The sequence below is a fragment of the Pogoniulus pusillus genome, chromosome 17, assembly GCF_015220805.1.
Source record: "Pogoniulus pusillus isolate bPogPus1 chromosome 17, bPogPus1.pri, whole genome shotgun sequence".
Lineage (NCBI taxonomy): Eukaryota > Metazoa > Chordata > Aves > Piciformes > Lybiidae > Pogoniulus > Pogoniulus pusillus.
In genome coordinates, this window is record NC_087280.1 from 7,565,022 (window position 1) to 7,584,508 (window position 19,487).

The following is a 19,487-nucleotide window of genomic DNA, read 5'->3' on the forward strand; positions in this document are numbered from 1 at the left end:
CCACAGAAAATAAAATTATGATATAGAATGCAGCCCTTTTTCAAAAAGTCATCTCTTCAAGAAGTGAGAAGTATATAGTTTGAAGCCATGCACACAAAACATTAGATGATGCTTAGCAATTCAGATGCACTGCTTTTCATAATCTGAACGACCTCTTACAGGGAAAAAAAAAAGAGAAAGAATTGTCCAAATAAGGGCAAAACAAAAAGATGAGGTGCTAGCTTGATGTAGAGCAGGAAATCAGCGCAACGATGCGGCACAGGTACCTTTGCTGGATCTATATGCGGCGATAAAGATGATGGCTCTTGATCTCTTAGGACTATATGAGCTCCCTCAGTACTTGATGTTCTTAAGGGGCCCGCTTGTGGTTGGTAAGAGTTGTAAGGAGCAGCGGTAGGCTCCTCCAGTCTGACATTAGTTAGGTTTACATTAGCATTTACTGCAGAGGTTGATGAGGTTGCAGGGTTTGATTCAGGCGACGGGGAAAGGTAAGGGACTGCAGGTGAGGCTTCTGCTTTCTGTGGAGTGTTTAAAATATTTAAAATATACTGCTATTGAATCACTGTATGACTTTTTGATTTATATTAAAATAATTTAAACACTTTGATCAAAGCAGCTAGATGTAGAGGGAGATCTACTTGAAAAGTATCATGCACTGGCACTTCTAGAAGTTCCTTACATTGAAGATTAAAGAACCACAACATTTCATCAAGTTAAACCGTACTTCAATACCTCTCCTGTCTGAATGAGTCATTAAAACAGATAGTGCAAGATAATTCACCAGTTCATTGTAACATATTATTGTTGCTGATGATATTTTCATGTGCACTAATGGCAGTAGTAAGCAAACTATGAACACTTTTCTTGTTCCAGAACCTTAAGTAAGTGTATACTGATCAGAGCATAAAATTAGACTCTTACCGGCTGAGAAGTAGTAGTTTTGAAGCCTGAAGGATCTGTTCTGAGATTTGGTTGTGGCTGTGCTTGAGATGCGTAAGTAGGGTAAGTCTGAGTTTCATGATGCGTTCCAGAAGAATCCTCTCTAACAGGTTCAGAAGAACGTGTAATAGCAGATTCAGGAGGAGTTCCAACCTCATCATTCAGAGTTTCATCCAATTCTTGATCAGTATAAGCACCCCCTTCTGTATCTGTGTCTTCATAATCAGATGTGTGTCTGCTGTCTGTGCTGTACATGGAATATTCACTACCAGGAGCTGAGAGGTAAGAAAGGCGGTCATCGTGTAAATCCAGGTCATCACTTGTAGCACCATCTGCCTGTATCACACAAAACAGGAGTTTAATAAGTGACTTTAAAAAGAATGTCCTTTCTCTCAAAACATAAAGGTGGAAAACTTTTATATGAATAATTAAGAACTGAACAAATGGAATGCACTTATCTTGTTCTGAACAGAAAGTCTGGTGGTTATAGTCCTAATCCAGCAGTACAGCAACAATATAGAAATTCAACAACACAGGGGAGGAGAGATTTGGGTTCAGCTGAAGATGTTGAGCTTACACCTAAAAGCCTTTTCTGAAGTCTAGCTCTTCGAATCATTTTACTAAGGAGTCGAGCAACTGTCAGTATAAGGCAGGGGATAATGAATAGCACCCACAGAAATCACAGTGTTTGAAAAGGTACAGAGCCATACTTTAAAGTGGTATAATGGAATCACTGATTTGAAGGTAGATATAAGGAGGTGAAAGGAGCTCTACTGGAAGAGAAACAGATGATCCAAATATTAAGAAACATGTAGTAATAAGCAAATTATAAATGAGTTGTTTACACTTCATCTGCTATTAGTTCAAGAGGGTGTATCTAATGTAATAGCATAGCATACTGAATAATTCAACCAATGTATTGACAAATCAGTTTGAAGTAGCCATAAGGCCTTAAATTACATTTTCAAATGATGGTTGAAAGGAAGATAAAAACAGAACAAAGACTCAAACTTAATTCTGATAGTTATCTGCCTATATCTGTAATAGCAGTAAGAATGAAACAAGAAAAATAAAACATTTCACAGGTTTTTTTCTCTTCATACATAATATTTCTCACCTTTCCTTCCGAAACCCACACTAGTTGGTTCTGTTGTTGCTGAATTGCTTCCTTCAGAGCTCCATACCAGCCTTCATTCATTGAATTCAAGTTAATGGTAGCTAGAAGTACAAGAGGTTAGTTTGACCTATGATTACCACAGGACAACAAGAAGAATCTGTTACTAAACTCAGCATAAACTGGTAGGTTAAAATTAGGACATAAAAATAGTAAATATTATTGTTTAAAGCAACCTTAAGGCCTGATATGGTTTAGGACATTTTGTCCTATAGGAAACATTGAATTAATCATAGATTAAGTCAAGCTTCAGTTTAGCTAGACTAAATGCACTAAAAATTACATAATCTTCATAGTTATTCAAATATTCAATGGTCATTGTGCTAGTTTGAAGCTAGCTAGAATGTTTAGGTGAGAAGAACTAGATTACAGGCTGTGAAAGAGAAACAATGATGATGTCCACTCATAGGCTTGCTGAGATGCATAAGAACTATAGTGTAAAAATAGATGAGAGAGAGTTGCTCTCTGTCCAGGCTGTGGGCTGTGTTTCTCTCTGTAACCTAACCTGCCATCTCTCTGTTTAATCCACCTGCTTCCTAACCCCCCTGGCCAACCCTCCAAGCTTTCTTGGGCACAAGGTAACGTCTGGGGTAAGGGAGAGAGGAGTGCGAGAAGTTGGAAGGGCGGTTGAGAGCCCCTCCTGGGGACTCAGGTTTCTGGGAGGGCTGTTGTGTTTCTGTATTACCTTTTACCTTGTATATTTCTGTCTATAACTGTATATATTTTAAGTATCTTCTTGTATATTGTGCTAAGCTGTAAATATAAAGCTTCATTCAATTTCCAAAGCCACTGAGTCTAGTCTGGGTGATTTTATGAAGTGGGAGGGGAGGCCTGGGAACACCCTAACCATCACAGTCATCAACCAAAATCAAAACTACTTAACCTACCAGAGACGACATTTTGGTGTTTCAGACTGTTTTCCATCTGTGCAGTCATATGCAAATGACACACATCTCAGTCAACTAGTGGCTACTGAACAGGGGAACCAGGACAAGTCAACAATTGCTTGATATGGTGCATTTGTAGAATGGTGTGGAGGAAGATGTTGCTCGGCTCTCACTTCTTGCTCAGAAATATTAATCCAGTACTTACTTGTAAAGAGATGGTGATTATTCTTGCGTAGCTTGTGAGCTCTTTCATACAGCTTTCTGGCACTTTTTCGTGATTCAGGGCACAACCTCATTCTCATAGTCTTTACACCCTGCTTAGAATCAGGATTTAGGAACACTACAATAGGATACCACTGGGCATAATTCAGACGGTCCACTGCATTAGGAGTGACATCTAATAAAGCATGTTTGTCCTGTTGTAATAAAAAGGACAGAGGCAAGAAAGTCAATTACTTACACACTAGATATTTTTTAAACAATCTTCCACAAACTTATTTTGTATTATCTTCACAGTTGGCTGTTTTGAAGTATTGATTTAAAGTCTTTTCCTACCTGAGTAACAGAAATCGAATCAAATCCAATACCAGGGTACAAAGACATGTACATTTTGAACTGTAGGACTGACTGCGGAACTCAACTTTTTAACTATCAAAAAAACTTCTTCTCTAAGTAAGCTGGCTCTAAATTAAAACTAAGCAATTTCCTATGAGCATTCTGCCAATAAGGGGGAAAAATCCCGAGTGAAATAGTCTCATTACACACCTATATCTTCCTTCCAAAAAAACCACAAATAAATAAGAAATTCACTCTTAATTAAAGAACCTGGCTAGCTTTCACTCAGTGCAAGGTTTCTTTTAAAGACACAGCAGCAAAGCAAAGATACTGTGTGCTAGAATTGCAGGTGGAAGTATGTTCCCCACCTACGAGGGCATCTGACAGGCTAGCATTTTTTAAGCAATGAAATAAAAAGGTGACAAGTAGAGCATCCTATCATGAACTAATGTTAGAAGTTTAAATTATATTGAAGAAGTGAGATTGGAAGAATCTTTCCCCTAGTCCTTCCACAAAAGATATTATCAATAATCTGGAAATTGGGATGGGAAGACTAACAACTCCATTGAATGAAATAACCATTTCTAGCTGGACTTGATGATCTCTCTGGGTCCCTTCCAACCCCTAACATCCTATGATCACAGCTTTAAGTGAAAAAGCCAACAGCTTAAAACAGCCTTAATAGATAAAGGACAACACTGCCTGGAACAAAGTTTAGAATTACTTCTAGTTCTTAATCTGGAGAAGGAAAAGTGTGGTGGGTTGGATTTTTTTGGAGCTTACCAATAGAAAGACAAAGAAGTTTTTTTAAAAGCAAATATTCATCAGGTATTCTCCTACATTTAGAACACATGACATTTGATGATACCAATTTTACTCTTCTTTTGTGTTAAAAGAAAAATTATGATGACAAACTTACTCTGTCAATTATCTGTTTTATAGTGTGAAGACGAATAATACCAGAACTACGTTGGTCAGTACCAGCATCTCTTGGTTCACTCTCTAGTAAAGAGGGCACAATAAAAATCTGTTTTAAGTTTACAACATAGTCTACATTCCTTCATTACAATGAAACAAACCATCTGACAGCTCAAATTGTCAACTAAGGCTTCCACTTCAAAATACTACACCACAATCTACCCACCAATTTGGCTATAAAAATTACTGTATCTTTAGAAAAGTACTTAGAATTAGGATAAAGCAGTACCAAATTAAAATGAGATTTGAAAAGCCTATTGAGGTAACATTGCATTTACTTTCAGACAATTATCAGCAACCAGTCAAAAAGCTTACATTTAGCCTGCTCCTTTATGTTGTCAACATCTTGTTAAACACGTAACTAGTGGAAGTAGCAATTTAGAAGTAATCAACCAAAAGAACATTGCCTGATCTCACACTTACTTGCAATTTGAAAGATATCTGGCTCTTCTCTAGCAAGTTTCTCCCGTGCAACATCAGCTATTGGACCAAAAATGGTTACAGGCCTGAGAAATCCAGCTAGAATTGAAGCAAAAAAGAGTAGTCAAGATGTACTGATGGGTTAAACCAAGTACAAGACAGTCTGCATAAGGCGTAGGCTAAAAGAAAGCAGCCCACACAAAGCTGTTAACTCGCAAAAGAAAGAATAAAGTCACACCTTCCCGAAGAACAACTCTTTCATAGGCAGGGAATTTTGTCTGAACAGGCTGGGCAGAAAGATCCTCTCTGCTTTTTCGGAGATTTCTTTTTGAGCTACGCAACCCCCGGAATCTCCAAAAATCCGCTCGATCTCCTCCTGCTGTCTTGGGAAGCGTGTACTGTACGCTAGCAAGTTGTTCAGCTCTAAGGTGACAACAAATCCCAGTCAGTTATCAGGGAAGTCAGATCCTGACGCAGTGTTTGACCAGCAAGCTTATACTTGCAAAAAAACCACTACCACCTGCTGAATTAGACTTTCCTTCTTTCTGTATTTGAATGTAAGAAATTGAATTACTGAGAATGAAATCTCAGTCTGTTATAAAGCATTCTAAAGCTCTACGTAGCCTTGTCTCTTGTACCAAAAATGAAGGGTTTTTTTGTGGACCACACAAGTAAACAGCAAAACAGATCAGCTAGTTGACTTCATTTAACACAGTCACTATTTCTGACTCAGTTCTCCAAATTAGTATCCTGCAGACACATCCAATCATTCATTATACAGATGAAGCACCTAAAGTTGCAGTTCCAAAACAGCAACTGAAGTATTTTAAGATCGTACCTGTTTTTGTTAGGTATGATACCTCTTTCAACTTCCTTATGATTCTTGCCAATTCGAATTGCCAGCCACGAGCCCAGTTTGCCATTGTACAGAGTGTCCACCACCCGGAACACTTCACCTTTGTTGAAACTTAGTCCATAAGGAGATTCCTTTTCATATTCAAAATGAGTTCTGATGTAGAAAGAATCCCCTACATCAGACTCAACAATGCGACGATAAACTGAAAACGAAACCCCAAAACAGAAGGCATCACATAAGTCCAAGTGATGTTCTAATGCACAGAATAACTACTTGAAAGCAGTGCATCATCTTAATTCTGTTTCAAATATACAATGTTACTTCAAGAAGTTCTAATGTCTCAGAGTTGTACAATTATTACTAGCAAACCCTACAAACAAATTCAGCTGTCATAGTCAAGAATTTGGTGCTCATGCAAGCTTAATTCGGGTCCCCTGGAAGGAACTCATCTTACTGGAATGGGTTTGTGTACACACACACATCAGCATAACCGCTCGTTTTCAATGGTACTAATGGACTCCTGCTCCACTCAAGGTTTCATGACACCGTTTCTGTCAGATGACAAGGTTTATTTTTGGTGAGGTTTTTAGTGGGTTTGCTTGTTTGTTTCTGTAAGGAGGTTTTGTTTGTTAGGGGGATTGTGCTTGTGATGGCATACTGTCACGATACAAATTTCTAGCCTATTTTTAGTACCCCTCTATCTCAAAGCCAGAAGAACTTAAATTTTCATTAGGTTCTATTCTTCTGCAAGCCAGAGGTTAGCTGTCATTCGCTACTACAACGCTCAAGTTACACAAATATTTACCATCCTTTTTCTTCTGTGCCAAAATGGTTACTTCTTCACCTTTCGGAAGATCAAGCAGAAAAAGGACAGCTTCTTCTCTGATGATATTGGTGAAGTCTACATTATTTACCTGGTATCAATGAAGTAATCAGTTTGACTTAATATGTGACATTATAACAGACGTAATCTACTTATTCTAAGACTCTAACTTATGCTAAGATTCTTTGTTAAATTCAGTTTCATACGCACATTCAGTGCACATCTCAATGTCTCTAGTACCTTCAAACAGTCTCACTTTATTTCTTGATAATGCATAGCCTCCAGAACAATAGGTGGTGGTTCATTTTATATTCTAACTATATTGTGGAGCATCTATAAATATCAGTAACACACAAAGCACTCTCACAACTTAGTGACCCAACAAAGAGAAGAAAACCAAAAAGTTTCTTTAGTAACCAAATTACTTCAGAAACTGGGCATAAAAACCTGCCAACCTCCCTAGCAACAATTAAGTGATATATAATATGTACAGGGAAAACAACCTGAACGACAAAGCCAATATAAGCTAAAGAAGGAAAAGTTTACTTTGGTACATATGAAAAATAGTACTGTTACAGTTTTTGACATACCCTGAGAATCTGGTCCCCTTCCTCTAATCCTTCTTTGGCTGCAGGACTGTCGTCCAGAACACCAGCTACAAATATGCCAACATCATTGCCACCTGCTAGTCGCAAGCCCACACTATCTCCTTTTCTGAACTTGACCAGTTTCATGCTTGGCCTAGAGATGAGAAAACACTCTTTTAGAGGTGTAATAGCATTGAATGTCCTCATAAAGTGGAGAATGAATGCATGCAAAGAACCAATTTGCCTATCTTTCAATTAGAAGGATATACTACCATGCACATCATGCACTGTTCATCAACTGCAGCATTACAGCACCCTCATTAACAGTGCTTCAGAAAACCCACCTGTATTTACTTATTGAGTGAATTCATTTTGTCTTACACTCAGACAGTGATTTAAGTAAGGTATTCTGACACTCTTCCAAAAACGTTCCTCCTTATGAAGAATTATGCTGGTATAGACATCTTTTTTATCTCTAAATATATTAAGATGTATTTAAGACAAAAATCAAACTAGGATCTATTTTCAAGTACACTTATGTCCATAAAAGAGATCCCAATTGAAGCAGACTCATTTCCACATTGTGACTTTGCACATTTCTGCAGCGACTTATTCATTGCTACAGTGTCTCTTCTCTCCAGAGATAGGCACAGAGCAGGAAGGGTGGTGGTGCCTAGGGAGGGATAAACATTGCAATTCCTTTTCACCAGCTCAACACTAACTTCTTATTTCCATAGCAAATTAATAGATTTTTAAATGCTTTATTACATAAGTGCCAACAAAGTTCAGGAAATAACCCTGAAGTCTTCATCCTACTGTTTCTAAACAGAAGTGTCAGGACAGCATATTGGACTTCACATCAGGCCATTTCTACAGATTATTTATCATCTTCAGTAAAAACTTGGCTTGCTCAAGGACCAGAGACAAACAGAGTTTAGAGTTACATTACCGAAGCATTCCATCTTCATGGGTTGAATTTGGTAAAGGACCATCAGATGGACTGACTGGTAAATCCACATCTGGCTGACCTCCTTGTGCATACACTGGCTTTGGTTCTGTTGAAACATCAGAAGGTTTCAAGTGTCCTTTAGGTCATTTCAACTACAGAAGGTAGAGCTTAATGGCTTCTTCAGTAGGCTTCCTCTACCCCATCTAAACTCACTTAAAAGCCAAAAACTAGAAACTTACAACAGAAGACACTCTTCCGTCATGCCATTCACAGCACTATGACTACTGGTCTAATTACCACTTCTGACAAAATCCCTAAACTTCAGTAAAATTCCCTAACTCCCATCCAGCAAAGTCTCTGCGTGCCTCTTCTGACTCACTCAAGAACAGATCATTTCTTCCCCACTAAACAACAGAAGCCCACAGTACATGTTGCTTGTTTGCTAGTCCCTCATACCAACTATTACTACATTACTTAGGATTAAGAACTCCCTAAGGTGTCCTGTCCTGGATGGCTTCACATTATGCCAATTGTTAATATTCAATATCTTATAGAAATACAGAATTCATCTTTCTAATCTCACTTCATTTGCATCTTTTCATAACATCACTGCAAAAGGTCACCTCCTATGACTGCTTTTTAAATAATGGCTGCTGCATCAGAAAACCTACTGATCTCATTTCCAAGATCTTTCAAAGTCAGCAGCACCATTAACTCTTTCAATGCTTCACTGAGCTACTGAATACTAAATGCAAAAGTGTCACTGCTCATTCCTTCAGAGTGTTTTGAATTGTCTTCTAAACAGACTTAACTACATCCTTGTTTAGATATAATCTGCTACAGTAACTTAGTAAACTGAGTCAGTATGCCCAACTCTCAGAAAAGTCAGACTGTGACCTTGAGAATGCCCTATAAATCGCTACAAGTATCACCTAAAAACACTTCAGTTTGACCCCGATGTAACACCCAGACTCTGAAAGCTTAAGTTTCCTGGATCAAAGCTCTAAGATATAAATGAGATTATGATTATAAAGACTATGTATTCAGAAATAAAAATCATTATTGCTTGGTCTAAGACTTTAGGAATCATCCCACAAACAAGCAATTGCAAAGTTTTCACCAGCCAACACACTATGGTTTCACCTGGGAGCGGTGGAGTTTGTTTTTCAGTTCGTTCAACTGCCACCTCTTCCATAGTCTTAGAAGCATCATCTGTATTTTTCACAGGTGTAGAGACAGCTCCTGGTTTAGTTATTCTCTCATCTTCTCTGCTTCGAAGACTATATCAGAAAAAAATAAAAAGATTTCACTCTACACAGAAAATTTTTTCTATGACCTTGATCATTTCATTAGCAAAGTTCAGGTTTACCAATTACTATTTAAACAAGGTCTTGCTTTTGAGACTTGTATTATTAGTAATCCTTGCTATTTTGTCCCTAACTTCATGTTAATAAAGGACTTCTCCAGATACACTTATTTAGGAAAAGGTGCTACATACTGAAAGCTATACAAGAAACTGAGAAGCAAAAGTAAGAAAGGGAAAAGCACAGGCACAATAGTTTTTCTCTGACCCCTCTCTAGAAATCACCAAGTTTAGACTTAATTCTTTGGCTTTGTTGTGATAAAGCTAACACATCTGCTCTTTTTGTGCTGCAACTGTCCTGGAACACAACTGCTCCCAGCATGGCTCTTGCTAGGCTGCAGAGATAAAAGGCACAACACAGACATGTCCCCTATCTATTTCTCAGTCTTTCAAGGGGATGAGGCCTGCAATCCACAGCTATTATAATACAGAAGTGCTTCTCATGCACTCAGTCTTTCAGGTATTTTACCAACAAAAGATAACTCTCTGCTTCTTGTGCATTTCCTGCGTAACACAAAGGTATGTATAACAAATTTTTTAAAACCCAAAATCCAGACACCACCTTTTCCTTAAAGTGAGATTAATCAAAGCTCAAAAGGACAGCTGTTTTTATTTTTCCAATAGAGCGACCAGCTGTGCCATGGGAGAATTGAACAAAACATGCTCTGTGTCAAAATGTTAACTGTTACACAGCTATCTGTTGAGTAGCAAATAACTCAAAGCAGATGAGTATTAACAGTGAGCTGAAAAAACAGAAGTATATCAACATATCAAAGGGGCAGTCTTAATTCTAGAGTATCCACATTTAAAGAGTTGGGAGATTTTCAAAGTATTTATCTATCTGAGAGCTGGCAAATAAGCAAGAGTATCAAAAGTACTTGAGATAAACCAGACAAATCACAGCCTTTTATATCAGGCTTAACTGCCAAGAAAGGGGAAAAAATGTTACACCATCAAAGACACCAACGGAGTGCTCATTATGTGCAAATCCATCTCCTCTCATAAAGAAGTTTGTATTGGGAGAGGAGGGAAGAGAGACATTTTTCACCACCAACAGCTAGATGGTGCTACCAGGCAATGAATTCCTTAAAAATTACTACAACTTCCATGACTCCTATCTACTTCTGAGCACCTCCTAACACTCCACAGAAGCATTATTTCAACCCAATGCTATTGCTATCTCGCTTTAAAAATAAGGCCAAAACCTTTTCAGTTATTACACAAAGGTGAACTTTGTTTATCATTGCTATTCCACAAAGTCCAAAACCACTACAACTTCAAGCTGGTTTATGCCTGCATGTCAAAAAAGAGCATGAATACAGGAAAATACATAGTTCTCCAAAACAGTAACTGAAATACAAACACTGACAGCATAGCACACAAGAGTCAGTTAGACAACTGGATCAAATATGCTTCTGCTATGCATGTAGGCAAACATGTCCTGCCACATAAAACATTTGTAAAAGGTCCATTCTACTCTATGCAAGACAAGAAATATCAAATGGGAAGAAGATGATAGAAACACCATTGTGATAAAACAAAAAGGAAAATCAAGACAGCAGGAGAGAAGACTTTGTCTCGATTTTACCAAAACACTTCAGCAAGCACTGCTATGTCACTGCAAGATGATACAGGAAGTAAAGTGGTGCTCTCATTGGCTCTGGATGACGAAAACTTGTTTAAAACTGAGAGCTCCACTTCCCAAGAGACAGAAGTGTTGTGCACTGTGACACTGCTGTTCTAACGTCTGTGCAGTGCGGGACCTTCTCCCCTCACTTCTTCACTGCCTTTTTTTTTAAAGAATCATTTCCAGACAACCTTCAGTCACAAAATGCACTCAGCTCCACACTACAGTGCCATCGACTGCCCACAAAAGACTATCTACAACACAAGTAAAATGTTGCACAGAGAGTTTTGAAAAATATAAACATGGAGCCACTTTCCAAAAGCACATCTCAAGCTGTTTAGCATGAGAAGACAGTAAGGGCCAAGAGGCATCTTGCTAAGCACATTTAAACAGAGTTGCTTTTTGCCCTGTCACATTTTTTCAATTTCTTTTGAAAATGGACAGAAGAACCAATAGCTCGTGCCATATCTAAATTAACAACTGTATATAGAAGTCAGCTCCATCCTCCCAGAAATAACCCAGAAATTCAGGGAGACTTCAAGTCACCACCTCTTTCTGGCTGAGGTTGAAGTACTAGAACAAAAACTTGCCACTCCAGTATGCAAGTGAGGAAGGCAGCATACCAAAGACTTCTGAAGTCAGAGTTCTTTCCACTGGTAAAGGGGAAGTCAGAAATGAAATTTGGCAGGCTTGCCAGCACATGGCTGGAAATGCTGCTTTTCCAGATGGGTCACACAAAAAGCTTCTCTAGCATATTTCTGTTACTGTCAGTAGTAAGACCAAAAAAGTCAAGAAAAAGCATGCATCATACCCTCTACAAGTGTTCTCAAGTTTGAATGCAGAGACATCCTTTGCTCATTTCAGCTGTTTAAGTACAACTCTTAAGACATTACACTAAGTCACCTCATGTTAGGTGATCTTCTGTATTTAAGATCCATTTTCCTTCTGCCTAAACAGTTGTTCTGCATATCTTTAAAGCTACATGCATCTCTTCAAACTATACTTAACCTTTAAAGACAGGACACATTTGTATCTTATTTCACGTAGGATCCACTTCAGTAGCAGCTGGCCATAAATTTTCCAAGTCTCCAGGGCTATATCTGGAGATTTCCAAGATCCATTATCTGGATCCTTTTCAAAACTGACTAGGAATAATTAGCAATCCTCCTCAAGTGGAAGGAAGAAAAGAAGTGTAAATTAGTCCTTTTCAATAGTAAATTAAGCACGTTCTAGAATCTGAGACTGTTCAAGAGACATCTGTGAACAACTTCTGGACTAAAGAGACCTATGAGTGCTATTTAACATTTTTACAGAAAGTCCAAGCAACAATTGCTATGGAAATTCTATATCCAGGAAAACTGAAGGCACACTGATATATGCACCAGTATAGAATACTGAAAGATTTAGAACACTGCAGACCCTGTCAGACTCCAAAGCAATATTGGAGCAAGTCTGTTGACAGATTTCTCAACTCAAATGCACATCTAAAAGCCTCAGTCTGCAGTTAAGGTTGTATGAAAAGACTAAGAGGATTCTTCTGGAATTTCTCTCCTCATTAACATACAAAGACTTGGCAGAACAGGGTCTAAATAAAGACTCACCATCTTTAAAAATGTGTTGAAGTCCTCCCTCAAGATCAGTTTTGGGACTTTCTGTACCTTATCCTCCTCAGCCCATTGATACCAAGCTTTTCCCCCCGATTCCTCCAGATTTTAGACAACATTTTCAAAAATGAAGGTGTTACAACTACTTTGCTTTTACAGCAGACTCAAACTTGTATAAAAAACACTACAAAGCAAACTCGCTTTTAATATTTTTCTCAGGCCCTAGACTTAGGAATCTTGAAAGGGATATGTCCAGCAGGAAGTCAATCCATGCCAAGGCAGCCCTTGTTCATGAAGTAGATACAGCGGATGCATTCTGAGTTGAGATAACTTCAAAGTTCCTTCTCAGGAAGGATTTCATTCTTCTAACAGCATAATTCATAGAGAGGAAGTGACGGTCTACCTAAAACACTGCACTAGGGGAAGAAAGTGCTAACACTAGGATAAGTCGGTCATAGTTCCAATTTTTATGGGGTTTTCTTTGTTCCTCTCTCCACGTGCCTTTTTCACACATCATCAGAAATGCAAGTCAAAAAATCTCTTTAAAATGAGACTTCACAACGGTGATAATCAAATCTTTGCATCTGTGATTCTGCTTTTAAGGTTTTTTGTATTGACACCAAGCTCTTACTAGAAAACAAAACTGTCACATCACCTAGTCCCTCTGAAACAACATATGTGCAAGAGAAGCAAGTGTCTGTAATCCAGAACCCCAAACAGCTGTATGTGTGGATAAGATCAGTTTTGCAGCTTTATTAAGCCTTAAAAGCCTTCCAAAAATCTTGAATGTCTAAGGTGTTATCTTCCCCAACAGCAAGCAAAGTTATTAATAACCAAGCAGGCATATCTTATATCTATGGAACAGCTAATTGCAATTTCCCCCCACCCTGAATTTTGGACAGTATCTAAAACTCCTCAAAGCAGGCCTTTAATTTGGATTTTCCAACTCTAACTTTTGCTCCATCATCTATGAGCATTATAGATAGTTTAACTTCATCAGAAGGTAAACTTTTACCTTACAACTATCTAGTAGCATCTAAAAATCCAACATTCAAATTATATTTTAATGGATATGAATGTCCATTTTCAAGAAACTACGGCACTGCAAAACAGGATATTCAAAACTACAGTTTCAGATGGCAGAAGAAAAACACTCCAAACCATACAATAGATCACTTTTCTCTGAATTCATACAAAATTACTTACATACCTCAGAATTGTCATGAATGTCTCACTACTAAATTCAGCTATTAAAATCCATATTCCAACAGGTTTATCTGCTGTGGAATATACTTTATTTTGTAGGAATTCAGTATGTTCAAAGACAAAAGGTCTTTGAATGAAGGTTAGTGAGAAAAAGCCTGTACCTAAAAAAGCCAAGATATCAACGAGTTTGCTCAGGTTAAACATGCAGCAGAAACTGTGCTACCAGTCACAACAAACACTCTTGCAGCTAGCTTTGTAATCTCAAAATATCCAATTGCATATGCTTCAATAAGATATAGCACTATCAAACATACATGTTTAAAGGAGTGATAACACTGAAGTTAAAGATTCAATTTCTCCTAAAGTCTAAGAAAATCTGGACCATTACTAGCTGCATCTCTTTAGATGAATAATGTCCTATTAGTTATTACCACAGTTCTGCATCCCATTTGTCACACTGAACAAATCCAAACACTCCTACAATTTATATGTCACATTAAATAGTTGATATAAAAAAATAATACAATGCTGCCATCACCTGCCGTTGCTGGGCTGCTGTGGAGAATGTCTGGAATGGTCTGAAGGCTCTGACCTCTGGTCAGGAGATCGTGAACGACTGCGGCGGGGCCTGTCATGTGATCGGTTGGAATGATCTGATGCCAGCGACTGAATTTCTGAAATGTCTGTTAAATAAAAGTTGTTTCTCCATGAAATGACTGTAATTAAAATGGCGGTGTGACCTGCTCAAATGGAAATAAGCTTTTGTACAGAAATTCTATGAAGATGTTAAGTCTAGGTTTATTATTTCAACACAACAAAACTTAATATTCCTGTAAGAACAATTGCAGGAACAAGGGCTGTATCTTTTTCTCTGCTCTTTTTGGAAGAATGGACTTCAAACAAGAATTTACCCATACAACAGTATCGCTCCCCACCCTCTCAGCCCATTTAGGTTTTTTGCATCTTCACAACACAGAGAATTTTTTTCTCCCTTTAGAAATGAAGTTTATTTATACTCACCATCTCTTTCAGAAGCATTAGCAGAGTGAATACTGTCTGAAAGATCAGGGACATTCAGCAGTGTAGCTCGTTCATCTCGCTGAACAACCATCTTCAACTTGCCTTTTGACCTTTCTATTAGTGTTTTTGCATCTGCTAAGGACATATTTTCTGTCACTGTGCCGTTTATCTGGAACAGATTAAGGAAAGAGCAGACAGAAACTTACTGAAAGATCACAGTAACTCTCTAGTAAAGACAGTAGTTTTCTGTCCAATGTTATTTAGATATACCTGGAGATACTTGATTAGAACTAGCTGACTATAATAGAAAACCATTGGGTTCATCCAAACTATAATGTATTGCCAGATGAAAATAATTTTCTAAGACAAAGCCTCAGCACTAACACTAAAACTTTTAATGTATCAGTTATGATTTTTGAACCAGTACTGCTAGAGCAGGGCATGGTACCATTTTCTGCACCAGCACATTTACAAGAGTATCTTGAAATAAAAACTTAGCATGAACTAAAAATACCTGGATATATTGATTTCTGCAAAACAAACAAATCAACCTGAAGGCAAGTTCTAGCATTTGTGGAAAAAGGGGGCCTGAGGGGAGAACTTATTGCTCTCTACAACTGTCTGAGAGGAAGTTGAAGCAAGGTGGGGTCAGTCTTCTCCCTACTAACAAGTGACAGAACGTGGGAAAATGACCTCAAGTTGTACCAGGGGAGGGTTAGGTTGGATATTAAGAGAAACTGCATCACAAAGGGTTCTCTAACACTGGAATAGGCTCCACAGGCAGGTGGTTAAACTCCTCATTTCTGTATGTGTTTCAAAGATGCTGAGATGTGGCACTGAGAAACGGTTTTGCTGGAGAATGGCTAGACTCGATCTTAAAGGTTTTCTCTATCATTCAATAGCACAATTTGACAATGTGATTTCCGAATAGTACCGTGTAAATAAGCACACAGGGGCAGGCTCATACCAACCTAAATATTTTCTATTATGCATTTACACTGGGCACTATTTATCCGAATAAGGGCTTGGAAACTATCAGAAAACCAAAGGCTTATAATTTTTAATTATCTTACAAAAGACTGACTTGGGCTTAAGTCTCTTGATCCTTGAAACAATAACAAATCTCCTACTAACAATAACTATGCCATTAAGAGATAGTTAATCCTAAGAACACTTGTACCAGTAAGTTTTCCTTTCAAATGAACAGCACCACCATTTACTATACCTTCAGTACAACGTCTCCTTCCTGAATATTGCCATCTCTGGCTGCCAGGCTGTCCTGCGATATTTCTTTCACAAATATGTGGCTTGCCAACCGTAAACCATACTCTTTATAGAATAGCAATAGAAAGAAAAGAGAAAACTGATGAAGCCACAGTGAAAAGCTGAGGGAGTGAGGCATCTAAAATACACAGCACTGCTCTACAAAATAGTTACACTAGAAACAGAGAGTGGCTTTGGCACATGAAGAACTGTAGTGCAATTAGACTACAGATTTACCATTACATCAAGCCCTTATTTGACTGCTCCTGTAAGCGTAGTAGTTAGTCAATAGCTTTAGACGCTATCTACAATTTTCCTGCTTTCAAATAAGAGAGACACCGAAGACTCAAGTACATAGGAGGTAAACAGCCACTGACTACCAGACGCACAATTGGGATTTGTTTACACTGTTTAACACTTCATCCTTAATTAAGCACATGCATTTTGGAATATGAAAAATATTGCCAGAAATACAATAGTCAGTTTTAAGTGTTCAGCTAGATACTGGCAAACTTTACAGCACTGCTCATACAGTTCAGGAATCCCTTAACAACGCTGCCTGAAGCACCTGGCTTTTAGAAGACTAGCAGAAGACTTAGCAAGAGAATTACACACAACTTACCTTCATTTTTTCTTGATTTCACCAGCGTTACTTTGGTAGGTTTTGCAGGCTGACTGGATGTAACCGACCTTCTATCTGATCGTGGTGATAAGCTTCTTTCTCTGCTAGCACTGCGATCTCTTACCCAACTCTTTTCATGCCTTCTGCTGGCACTTGGAGCACCACGGCTGCTTCTTGGATCATGTATCTCTTCATCATAGCTGTCGTCCTCATTTTCAGACACCGGTTCAGGTTCTGGTCGAGCCACTGGAATCTGAATTTTCTTCATCCTTCTGATAGTCTACAACAAAACATTAAGTATGAGCCTTTGGCTGAGCAACACTAATGGTGTCACTAAACTTCAGAAGCCAAGCTAATCGCCAAACTTCAGAGGATAATACACAAACGTATGTGAATGCTCTGTATTTTTAGTTGAATAAGATGTCGAGGATTATTAATAGAGACTTATTAATAGAAACTACCAGAAACCTAGTGTTTTGGGGTTGTTGTCTGGTTGTCTTTTTCCCTTTGGAGCAGGGCATGTTTGTTTTTATGGTTGGTTTAATTCCTTTTTGCTTCTGTAGAATTGTCCATAGGATAAGCATAACATCCATTGTAGCATAATAAGATATTATGTGTTTAGATCTGCATATTTGAATGCCCTTGCTTTGCTTAAACCCACAAACCAGTTACTGGCACTGCAATGAACTTCTTTTGCTAACATGTAATCTACTGTACACTTAGTGTGTTATTGTTGGTAATTCACCTCAACTTTGAAGCTTCCCCATCTTCCAAAGCAATGTTTATGCAAACCAGAGGAAGGAGAATACTCCTGCTGAAAGTTCAAAGTTGGTTTGCACTAATTTAGGCAGCTGTTTCCAGAGTAATGCCCAACCTTGTTTAGAGGTTTATTTTCTGTGTGTCACAGAACTCAGACAAGGTTTTATTGTTTTTCTTTACACAAAACTACGCACCGAATACTTAAGATGCTGAAAGCCCTGCACAATCCACCACATATTGTTTTGTATAAGCTTCAAAGAATTCTTGTATCTACAAATCCAAAACATGACATAGTTCATTACAACTGTATTGAAGTACACAAGAGCACTGGAAATTTGTTGGCACAAAAGCTTTTCTACAAGCCCTAGCAGTCTGCCTTCCTTCATTAAGAAATGGTTAAACATTGTGCATTCTGTGTTCTGGCTTTTGTAACATAGATCTTAAACTTCTCCAGAAAGATGGATTACTACACTTTAGCAATGTTCTGTTTTACAAAGTTCAAAAGCCAAACACTTTGAATGAGCCTACAAAATTATAGGAATTAAGGTAATTACACTTTATGTTGGCAAACTGTTTACCAAGCATAAAAAGAACTATGTCAGTGTCTGAACAGTGGGTGAAGTCCTTTAGCATACAACAGCCTTTGAAAAACTTGAAAGTGCACTCAAGAAAGCAAAGAAATTAGACATAGATGAGAACCAAGTTTGTCAAAATGAGCAACGCTTTACCATAAAAGGAGTCTGTTTTTCACATGTGAATGATAACGTCTGGGCTAAGTGACATGGAATACTTCAAATAAACAAACCTTCCTTGTGACCCACACCATGTCACTGGAAAGTGAAGCAGCACACATACCAGCAGCAGCTATTACACTGTGTCACTTCTGCTCTGTAACCACTGAATTTAAGTAAATTTAAAGATTTAAGATGTTCACTTACAATTTTGGCATTCTTTCCACTTTTCCTCAGCTGCTGAACAGCAAAAGCGTGCTCAACATTATCCATTGAAACTCCATTAACCATTGCAACACGGTCATTTTCTCTAAACAAAACACATCACAGTGCACACTGTAAATACTTGATGTCAAGGGGAAAATACTGGGGAATTAGTGTCTCTGAATAAGCAATGTATTCAATAAGTTACAGATAGCTACACTGACAGCAAAACAACTTTAATTTTAAGATATGTCTGACAAAGATGGATACTCCCCACATCAGAATCCTGGTGTAGTTGAGGACTTACTGTAGCAGTCCTTCTGCTGGGCCTCCTTTCAGCACATCAGAAATAACTATTGATGTCTCACCACTCTGGAAGTGAGGATTATCTCTTCCTCCAGATATTGCAATACCAAATCCAAATCCAGGGGCCTGAAATAAAAGAGTAATAGAAAATAAAAATATTTCTAATATTAGAGTTCACATTCCTGTGCGAAACACAAAAGGTCCCATGGGTTGAATAACTCCTCAGAAGAAGGAAGGATAAAATGGTACCATGCAATGCTCTGCACTCTAAGAACAGGACAGAGATTAAAAACAGATTTTAGAAAGACTTTTACAAGGCACAAAATTTCAGGCTACCTACCTAATTTCTCCCAAAAGTAAGAGATTACATTTCCCATTTGCATTTTTATGGCCTGGGCCTCAGGTGGACATCAGTAAGACCTCAATCTTCAGTAAGCACAACACGCCATACCACTGTGAGATACTGATTCAAATGTGTTATCACTTCCTGCAACACTTATTTTGAGGTTTCACATTACAGTATTTACCCAGCTTGACCTCACTTAGCTCAGGAACTGACAGGATGGCAGCACACAGCAATATGACTGCAGGCTCAGTTCTTAGGAGTAATACCA

General features: G+C 38.1%; 1 protein-coding gene across 11 annotated transcripts in view; it reads right to left on the reverse strand.

Annotated features, from left to right (window-relative positions):
* Nucleotides 1-19,487, reverse strand: part of TJP1 (tight junction protein 1) — a 187,966-nt gene that overhangs the window by 16,412 nt on the left and 152,067 nt on the right. For 9 of the 11 annotated variants that reach the window (XM_064157483.1, XM_064157477.1, XM_064157476.1 and 6 more), the window contains 18 exons: nucleotides 18,875-18,999; nucleotides 18,571-18,673; nucleotides 16,874-17,153; nucleotides 16,214-16,317; nucleotides 14,989-15,157; nucleotides 14,507-14,651; nucleotides 9,312-9,448; nucleotides 8,169-8,274; nucleotides 7,223-7,373; nucleotides 6,615-6,723; nucleotides 5,792-6,011; nucleotides 5,192-5,376; nucleotides 4,957-5,052; nucleotides 4,475-4,557; nucleotides 3,206-3,416; nucleotides 2,057-2,157; nucleotides 922-1,275; nucleotides 267-518 (listed from right to left, as the gene is read on the reverse strand). In XM_064157483.1, the coding sequence (XP_064013553.1) occupies nucleotides 267-518; nucleotides 922-1,275; nucleotides 2,057-2,157; nucleotides 3,206-3,416; nucleotides 4,475-4,557; nucleotides 4,957-5,052; nucleotides 5,192-5,376; nucleotides 5,792-6,011; nucleotides 6,615-6,723; nucleotides 7,223-7,373; nucleotides 8,169-8,274; nucleotides 9,312-9,448; nucleotides 14,507-14,651; nucleotides 14,989-15,157; nucleotides 16,214-16,317; nucleotides 16,874-17,153; nucleotides 18,571-18,673; nucleotides 18,875-18,999 (2,931 nt within the window). The remainder of the gene's footprint in view (nucleotides 1-266; nucleotides 519-921; nucleotides 1,276-2,056; nucleotides 2,158-3,205; nucleotides 3,417-4,474; nucleotides 4,558-4,956; nucleotides 5,053-5,191; nucleotides 5,377-5,791; nucleotides 6,012-6,614; nucleotides 6,724-7,222; nucleotides 7,374-8,168; nucleotides 8,275-9,311; nucleotides 9,449-14,506; nucleotides 14,652-14,988; nucleotides 15,158-16,213; nucleotides 16,318-16,873; nucleotides 17,154-18,570; nucleotides 18,674-18,874; nucleotides 19,000-19,487) is intronic. The other 2 variants (XM_064157484.1, XM_064157481.1) reach the window with 1 other exon arrangement.